General features: G+C 36.5%; 2 protein-coding genes across 2 annotated transcripts; both read left to right on the top strand.

The window, feature by feature from the left end:
- Window positions 1-1,427: 1,427 nt before the first annotated feature.
- LOC143533216 (polyadenylation and cleavage factor homolog 4-like) lies at window positions 1,428-5,080 on the top strand. Its single transcript, XM_077028068.1, has 6 exons — window positions 1,428-2,003; window positions 2,257-2,358; window positions 2,438-2,701; window positions 2,791-2,922; window positions 2,997-4,412; window positions 4,504-5,080. The coding sequence occupies exons 1-6, from the start codon at window positions 1,587-1,589 to the stop codon at window positions 4,519-4,521; spliced, it is 2,349 nt and encodes a 782-aa protein (XP_076884183.1). The 5' UTR covers window positions 1,428-1,586; the 3' UTR covers window positions 4,522-5,080.
- A 1,067-nt stretch (window positions 5,081-6,147) lies between these two features.
- LOC143533215 (calcium-dependent protein kinase 8-like) lies at window positions 6,148-8,818 on the top strand. The gene is made up of 8 exons (XM_077028067.1): window positions 6,148-6,662; window positions 7,236-7,359; window positions 7,439-7,582; window positions 7,659-7,811; window positions 7,902-8,017; window positions 8,105-8,272; window positions 8,358-8,588; window positions 8,655-8,818. The coding sequence occupies exons 1-8, from the start codon at window positions 6,156-6,158 to the stop codon at window positions 8,808-8,810; spliced, it is 1,599 nt and encodes a 532-aa protein (XP_076884182.1). The 5' UTR covers window positions 6,148-6,155; the 3' UTR covers window positions 8,811-8,818.

Below are 8,818 nucleotides of genomic sequence, written 5' to 3'. Positions count from 1 at the left end.
TTTATTCATAACCTAAGAGCATTCCTGACAACTCATTTGTCTTCATCTCTATCATGAGTATCATCATCATCATCATCATCATCATCGTACTCATTATATCCCACCAATAGCAAAGCTAAGGTAGGGTCTGAGGAGGATAAGATGTAGACAGCCTTACCTCTACCCCATAGAGATAGAGAGACTGCTTCCGGTGAGACCCCCGGCTCGATAGTAGTTTTGCATCAAGCCTTGGACATAAGACACATAACACACAATCATCGGGACACCGGCTGATTGGTGCATGTACCCTTGTCTTTCGACTATCAACGCCACCACATGATGCCTGATTAACCTTCCACCACTTTTAACGTTGTTTTCACGAGATTAGGAAAATAACGTTAAAATTAGTGCAGTTTTACTTTTGTCCACCCAAGGGTTCACACATATATACATTATATATGTGCGCACCGCAAGCAGGGCGTATCTGTCTTCATCTCTATAATTACATTAAAAAGCACTATCTTTTTTCTATTTTATTTTCAATTAAATAATATTTTTATATCTTTATCATTATCTTTTGTCTCTCTTTTATTCATAACCACTTTCAACAAGTATTAAAAAATTATAAAGTATGAATAGTATTATTTTACAAATTTACTCATGAATAGTAAAATGTTTTCTCTTATCCACTCACAATACAAGACATTCTCACATAATGTTGAGAAGCTGCTCAAACATGTAACTTGCCCGGTGCACAAACTAGTTACTCCAAAATGGGTTATTTTAAAACTGAATATGGTTAACGGGATCAGATACCGGTGGGACGTTACCCAATTTTCAATTAGAAATACCCTACCCGGTATAACTAGTTCCGGTATTAAGTGAACCATCTATCTGGTAAGTGACTGGAAGGAAAAAAATGGTTTTTCAAATGATATATAGATATAAAAATCCTAGAAACCGGTTTCGGTTAACTGGTTTGTAACCGGTTTTGGTGCTCAATATTCCGAACCGGTTTGTAACCATCGGGTTGAATTGGGTGTAAACAGGTTTTTATCATACCGGGTACCAACCGGTTAGAATTCCGGGTACAAACTGGGTTTGGACATATAGTTTGCAGGAGTTGAACGAGTATGGTCTAGTTTTAACAGGCTTGAAAAAGCCCACTTAACTTGGGCTTTATCTAACCATTTCTTAAGGGTCTACCTTCACACAATACACCCACCCACACAGTGACACATACATACACATACGTATATACAGGCTTTACTTACATTACAGTAAAATTCTGTTGGCTAGCACTGGCAGGCAGCTCTGAATCTTAACCTTAATAATAATAATAATAATAATAATACCCTGACTGACGACTTCCAATCCAATCACTACCATCACTCCGTCGCAAATCAACCCCCCTGCAATCGATTATTATCATTATCCTTCTTTCTCGGATCTGTGTATTTGTAATTACATCCACCTAGGGTTAGGGTTAGGGTTTCAATTCTGTTCATGTTGTAACAATTGTAACGATGTATGTAGCCACCAATTTAATTCGCACATGTAAACTGTCAATTGTAAACACAGATTAATCGTTTTTTTATTTCGCGCTAATGGATATCAACGGTAATTCTCGCGGCAGATCGTTCGATAGATCGGGTAGAAACCCTAACGCCATGAAGAAGCCGAGATTGATTACCGAAGAGCCGCCGATTGTTCGCGGTGGTGGTTATAATAATAATAGTAATAGTAATAGTAATAATTCGAACGGTGATAATAGGCCCGGGGTTCAAAGGCAGCCGGTAGGGTTTCGAACTGCGGTCGAGAGAGACGGTGAAGGTTATCAGCCGCAATCGTTGACGCAGATTAAACAGCAGCAGCATCAGGAGCTTGTGAGTCAGTACAGGACAGCTCTGGCTGAGCTGACTTTTAATTCGAAACCGATTATTACGAACTTGACGATTATTGCCGGAGAGAATTTGCAGGCGGCGAAAGCGATTGCTGCCACTATCTGCAATAATATTGTTGAGGTGATGATCATTTCGGTTACTATTGGTGTATAGATTTAGCTGTTTTATTGTGTATCTGCTTAATCGTAATAATCAAATGGCTTAATTTGTTTTTCAAATAAGTTGTAGAAGATATTATAATTGGTTCGCATATGCAATCACATTTGTTGTCTTATCAGTTAATAAGTTGTAGAGGATATTAGAGTCGGTGTGTGTATGGAACTGCATTTGTCGTGTTATTAATTATTAATGTTATTGACACAATGATTTTTAGGTTCCGAGTGATCAAAAGTTGCCATCACTATATCTTCTTGACAGTATTGTGAAGAACATTGGACGGGATTACATCAAACACTTTTCTACCAAACTCCCTGAGGTTGGATCTTAATCTGTGCAACTGTTTTTCGTGTGACAGTTGATGAGTTAGTTATGTATTATTACTTTTTATTGTGTAGGTTTTCTGCAAGGCGTATAGACAGGTTGATTCTACAGTACATTCTGGTATGCGACATCTTTTCGGGACATGGAAAGGAGTATTTCCTCCTCAAACACTTCAATCTATTGAGAAAGAACTCAGTTTTCAGTCAGCTGGAAATGGGTCAACTTCAGGGTTGACCACATCTAGACTTGATTCACAGCCTCAATGCCCCCCTGCCCGCAGCATTCATGTAAATCCAAAGTATTTGGAAGAGAGACAGAAACTCCAACAATCAACCAGGGTATGCAGACAAAGAAATATTGTTTTTAATGTGTTAATCACTGTTTTTTTTTTAATTTTTTATATATTAATTTTTTAACTGTCGTAAAGGCAAAAGATACAGCGGGTGACATAACAAGGAACATGATTAATAATTCATCTGAAGATATCGGAAGACAAGACCGAACAACTGCTAATATTAATATTCAAAGAGCACGTGCTAATCCTCGACTTAAGTTGCATGTATGTTACTAGGCATCTAAAACTTAAAAATAATCATGATAATAATAATGAAATTGACGATTATGGTTTTGCAGAGTATTCAGCAAGTACAACGAGAGGCGGAGAGTGATCTTACTCATGAAAACAGTGGTACATCATATAAAAACAATTTTGATTTTGGTTCTGATTTATCGAGTGAACGAGTTGCAGAGCATAATACCGAGACAGTATCCAGGCTTGCAAGATTGCACAATTATTCAGCTCCGAGATCTGCAATTTCTGATGTGAAATTACCGTCTATGAATAAAGGAAGTGGTGATATTAACAGAAGCTGGAAGAACTCAGACGTAGAAGAGTATTTGTGGGCTGATGTCAGTTCGGTTTCGCTGAAACCCGCGTCGTCTAATAGCTCAAAACGAGACCCCCGGTTGTTTTTTGATTCTGAAAAATCGGTAAGTAAAACTGCAACATTGTCTAGTCAGCAACAGTCACGTCAGCGTCCTCAATCACAGTACCAATCAAATAGGTTGCAGTATGAGTTGGCTGATCAAGAGTTAATAGACCCGGATGGTAAACCACTTCGTTCTCGAGTTCAAAAGATCCCGGGAATTTCTAGTCAACCTCATCAAGATTCTTTCCAGTTAAAACCTAACTCTCAGAAATCAAAGATTCAGAATTTACCGATAAAGCATGAAACATTTCTGCCATCTTATCAACCCGAGCCCGTATCTGATACGGTTCCAACAATTAGTTCCTCACAGGCCCACCCGACAAGTTCAAGTAGCTTGTTAGCTGCAGTTAGCAGCATATTTGGTAACAAACCAATATCATCAACAGTGAGTTCAAGTGTCCGTGATACTTCATCAAATCCTGTGTCGAGTCTTTTAAGTACTTTGGTTGCTAAAGGCATAATATCTGCATCAGAAGATGATTCAAAGAACCCGAGCGTGAGCGATGTTAAGATCCCGCCAGCTGTAGATTCTTCTTCCAAGCCTGTATCTAAATCTAACACCAATGAAGAAATCAAGTGTTCTATTGGTTGTGAATTTAGGGCTGATATAATCAGGGAGTTTCATTCTGGTGTGATTAGTGACCTAATCGATGAGCTTCCGCATCAATGTGGTATATGCGGGTTAAGGTTTAAGCTTCAAGAACGGTTTGATAAACATATGGAATGGCATACGTTAAGAAATTCTGATTTTGACCCGTCTAGGAGGTGGTTTATGAATTGTGACGATTGGGTTAATGGGTCAAGAACCGAGGGTGCATTGGAGGTTGATGGTGAGATGATGGTGAATGCAGATGAAAGTCAAAGCGTGTGCGTTTTGTGTGGTGAAATATTCGATGATTTTTATAGTTTAGAAAGGGGTAAATGGATGTTTAAAGGAGCTGATTATCTGGATACTACAAAGGGTAAAATTGGAAACAGCAAGAATGGTGTTATTGTGCATGTAAATTGTGTATCAGAACATTCACTTGCTGATCTGGGCCTGGTCAATGATGTCAAATTGGTAAATGTTATACTAATATGACTGTAAAAAAAGAGTATCTGTTGGACTTGTAACTTTAAAAAGATTTAATCTGAATATGTTATTTTTACAGGAAAAGGGTGTATGCTGATGATCTGGTGGGGCTCGGTGACCTTTCTGTTAACGGGTTCTCATGGTGACCAAAAACGGGTGTATGCTCATGATTGTGAGTGGTTGAAGCTGAATTGAGAGAAAATGAATCGAAACATGTTTGACTATGTTTCGAGTTGGTCAAACGCCGATGTGCGAAGACTGTGCTGGTGATGGTTGTTTTTGTATGTTTTAAAATCTAGTGCTTTTTCGATTGACTCTTAATTAGAAGAAAATGATATGGTAACGTTTTTGACTTCTCTATAATGTTAATCATACAACTATGGTTATGTCATTTGGTACTTGGAATATACTTATGAGTGAACTTCTGTGCCACTGTAAATATTTGCCGGTCCCGTGAGTTTTCAATAACAGGTCCTCATGTTTAACCAAAAAAAAAAAACGAAAAAGTGTTGCTTTCATGTCATTTGTTCTACCTCCAAATTATGGTTGTTAGACCAAAACTCGGTTGAAAAATTTTTGGTTTTGCACGTAAGAAATCACTCTTATACGTCTTGAAATTTTTAAAAAGTTGAGAACGATCGTGTATACAATTTTCATACTACCATATAATGATATCTATATATTAACTAGAAAATGAATATATATTTCTTATGTATATGCAAATAGTAATAATAATAATAAAAAGAATATAATAATCTTTTAAAAAGACAAATGTTTGGATTTTGAAAACAGAGGATTAAAGCATTATTCCTTTTGGTTTTATGAAGAATTTGTTTCTTGCTAATTTAAAAAAATATATATTTTTAAATAGTGGGTTATTATAACAAGTATAAAAGCCAGGCACCATTGTTTAGAAGGAACAATTTTATAGAAATAAAGAGAAAAGCGGTGGAGAATTTGGAGGGAAAAAGTCTAAAAAAAAGATCTTTTTAACTCTCCATCTCTCTCATATCATCATCATCATCATCATCATCATCATTATAATCTTATTATGGTCACTCCAAACAACAAACCCTTCATTAATCACCATTGATGAAAGCTTTCCGCGTCCGAACGCCCCTCAATTTTCATCATTTTATGATAATTGAATTGATCTCGCGAATCGAATGATATTTTCGACAATTTTGTGACTAGGTATGCTCGCATCATCTCTCTTTTTTCGGATATGCATTTATGGTTTTGAATTTGCTTTGTTATGCAATTTTGGGATTTAATTATGTAACAAGTTGTATGTTTATGAAGATATGGAAAAGTTCACAGCTTCTACACATGGGTTTGATTATATTTTAATGATATGATCATGTCTTGTTTCAAGATTTTCTTGAATTTATTTGGCTATGCAAAAATATGGCCTTTAATGGTTATGATCATATGGTGATCTTTAAATTGAATCTTTTTTATCTTTTTCATATAAACATGTTTTATGAAATTTCAAGATTCATTTGGTGTTGTTTTGAGTAAATAAGCGCATAAATTACGCAGTAGATGATTCACGCGTGTTTACAATCAAAACAGAATAATTAAAAGTTGCTAAAATGGAGGAAAAAAACTCAAACACATATATTGATGAACTTTTTGTTATAACTTCTAATATCTATAGTATATTGATTTGTATTTAATGTAACTTTTTATATGTTCTAATCAGAATATAAAGATCTGGTTGTATAAATCATGGGAAATTGCTGTGTTACCCCTGCTAAAAGGAAGGAACATAAGAAGAAAAGAAAAAACCGAAAACCGAATTCTTTCTTTGTTGACTATCTCCTTTCATCCCAAAACAGTGGTACAAGTTTCTTTGTATTACCTGAGCCAACCGGCCATGATATCACGCAGGGCTACAAACTTGGTGAAGAGCTTGGTAGGGGTGAATTTGGAATAACCCATTTATGTACGGATTTAAAAACAGGCGAAAAATTCGGTTGCAAATCGATATCAAAAAAGAAACTTAGAACCGCGGTGGATATTGAGGATGTTAGAAGAGAGGTTGAGATTATGAAACATCTGCCAAAACATCCGAATATTGTGACATTAAGAGACACTTACGAAGATGATAGTGCGGTTCATATTGTTATGGAGTTATGTGAAGGCGGAGAGTTGTTTGATAGAATTGTGGCTAGAGGACATTACACCGAACGAGCTGCTGCCTCTATCATGAGGACCATTGTGGAAGTCGTGCAGGTCTGTTTGTGTTACATGAGTAAATTACACTTTTGTCCTTTAGGCTTACGGTTTACCCAAAATTGCAGGTTGTGTTCGGTGTTCCTTAACTAAGATAATTACAAAGAACGTCTTTTATTTAAAAAAAAGTACACATTACATTATTTTCACCATGCAGCGTTAACTTTTTTCTGTTAAATCCAGTCATGTGCATTTCACATGAGGGTATTTTCGTCATTTTACCCCCATTTAACTTCTCTTCTATCTATAGGATTAATTTGGTCATTTCATATGTTAGTAAAAAAACAGGATTAACAGAAAAGGTTCACGCCAACTAGTGAAAAAGACGTAATGTGCTACAACTTTTTAAATAAAGGACGTATTTTTTGTAATTATCCTAGTTAAAGAACACAACTTACAATTTCGGGTAAACCTAAAGGACGAAAAAGTGTAGTTTACTCTTATAGTTATTTGTGGTAGTTGCCCTTTCATTGCAAATATTAAGATACATTCACATTAAAAAAGAAATAAAAAGGTTAGAAGTCTTTCAAATTTGAAACTCCTTTTGTTAATTTTAGTTTTTGTTGATTGCAGATGTGTCATAGTCATGGAGTTATGCATCGGGACCTAAAACCGGAGAATTTTCTTTTTGGAAACAAAAAGGAAACGGCTCCCCTGAAGGCCATTGATTTCGGGCTCTCGGTCTTCTTTCAACCAGGTATATAGTTATGGTTAACACTTTATATATTGTGTTAGATGTTAATATACAAATTTTCATATGAATTCGGTTTATACAGGGGAAGTCTTTAACGAGATAGTGGGAAGTCCTTATTATATGGCTCCTGAAGTTCTAAAACGCAACTATGGGCCCGAGGTTGACGTATGGAGTGCTGGAGTTATTCTGTACATTTTGATTTGTGGTGTTCCGCCTTTTTGGGCAGGTGTGATTTTCTATTCGATCTAATCAATTAATTTGAATAATCTTTGAACTTCATTTATGCTGTTTATTTTCTATAGAAACTGAACAAGGAGTCGCGCAAGCAATAATTCGCTCGGTTATTAATTTCAAAAGAGACCCATGGCCTAAAATCTCTGATAATGTGAAGGACCTTGTGAAGAAAATGCTTGATCCAGATCCAAAGTCCCGGCTTACAGCTCAACAAGTTCTTGGTAATGTAACATTGTATAGGTACTGTTTTATTTGAAAATGTGATACTTGAGTAACGGGCCGGCTAACTTACTTGCGTGTTGCAATCGCAGAACACCCCTGGTTAGTGAACTTAAAGAAGGCCTCAAATGTTCCGTTGGGTGATGTTGTTAAGTCAAGGCTTAAACAGTTTTCAATGATGAACAAGCTAAAGAAACAAGCTTTGAGGGTACGATTTATGATCCATTTGTCGCTATTAGTGTTATAGACATCATACATTTTAAGAAATTACAAAACATCTATACAATATGCATAGGTGGTGGCTGAACATTTATCGGTAGAGGAAGTAGCTGGAATACGAGAGGATTTCCATATGATAGACACAGATAACAATGGGAAGATTAATATGGAAGAACTCAGAATCGGTTTACAGAAACTTGGTCATCAAGTAAACGATGTGGATCTTCAAAATCTAATGGAATCTGTAAGCACCATCGATCATCTTCAGGTCTTCACGTTCATTAATTATATATATTTGTTTTAACTGAAGCCGAAATCATAATTTGTAGGCTGATGTTATTAGAGACGGGACACTCGACTGTGGGGAGTTTGTGGCTGTCACTCTGCATCTCAAAAGAATGGCGAACGATGAGCACTTACATAAAGCCTTTGAATTTTTTGATAAGAACCGAACCGGTTATATAGAGGTTGGAGAGCTTCGTCAAGCGTTAAGTGATGAAGGCGAGAACACCGATGACGAAGTAATCAATGGGATTATGCGTGATGTCGACATGAATAAGGTTCGTTTTGTGTTAATTATTCTGTTTGTTCACTGCTCTAATTAGCCCTCATTCTAATTTTACCAGGACGGGCGTATCAGTTATGAGGAATTTCATATAATGATGAGGACGGGCACGGATTGGAGAAAAGCATCAAGGCAATATTCCCGAGAAAGATTCAACAATCTAAGTTTGAAGTTGATGAAGGATGGCTCGTTACAGGTGGGGAGCGAGGCTCGTTAAAAGAGTTT

Source organism: Bidens hawaiensis, unplaced genomic scaffold (assembly GCF_021521415.1).
Source record: "Bidens hawaiensis isolate Kalapana, Puna unplaced genomic scaffold, B.hawaiensis_p1.1 tig00009623_1, whole genome shotgun sequence".
In the NCBI taxonomy this organism is placed as follows: Eukaryota; Viridiplantae; Streptophyta; class Magnoliopsida; order Asterales; family Asteraceae; genus Bidens; species Bidens hawaiensis.
This window is presented reverse-complemented; position numbering and strand designations above follow the sequence as displayed.

Bases quoted from the DNA above. Each gene is read 5' to 3' on its own strand.
- LOC143533216 (XM_077028068.1), top strand. From the start codon at position 1,587: ATGGATATCAACGGTAATTCTCGCGGCAGATCGTTCGATAGATCGGGT. The intron at 2,702-2,790 runs GTATGCAGACAA...ACTGTCGTAAAG, and splicing joins AACTCCAACAATCAACCAGG to GCAAAAGATACAGCGGGTGA. The intron at 2,923-2,996 runs GTATGTTACTAG...ATGGTTTTGCAG, and splicing joins ATCCTCGACTTAAGTTGCAT to AGTATTCAGCAAGTACAACG.
- LOC143533215 (XM_077028067.1), top strand. From the start codon at position 6,156: ATGGGAAATTGCTGTGTTACCCCTGCTAAAAGGAAGGAACATAAGAAG. The intron at 7,583-7,658 runs GTGTGATTTTCT...TATTTTCTATAG, and splicing joins TGTTCCGCCTTTTTGGGCAG to AAACTGAACAAGGAGTCGCG. The intron at 8,589-8,654 runs GTTCGTTTTGTG...TAATTTTACCAG, and splicing joins GTGATGTCGACATGAATAAG to GACGGGCGTATCAGTTATGA.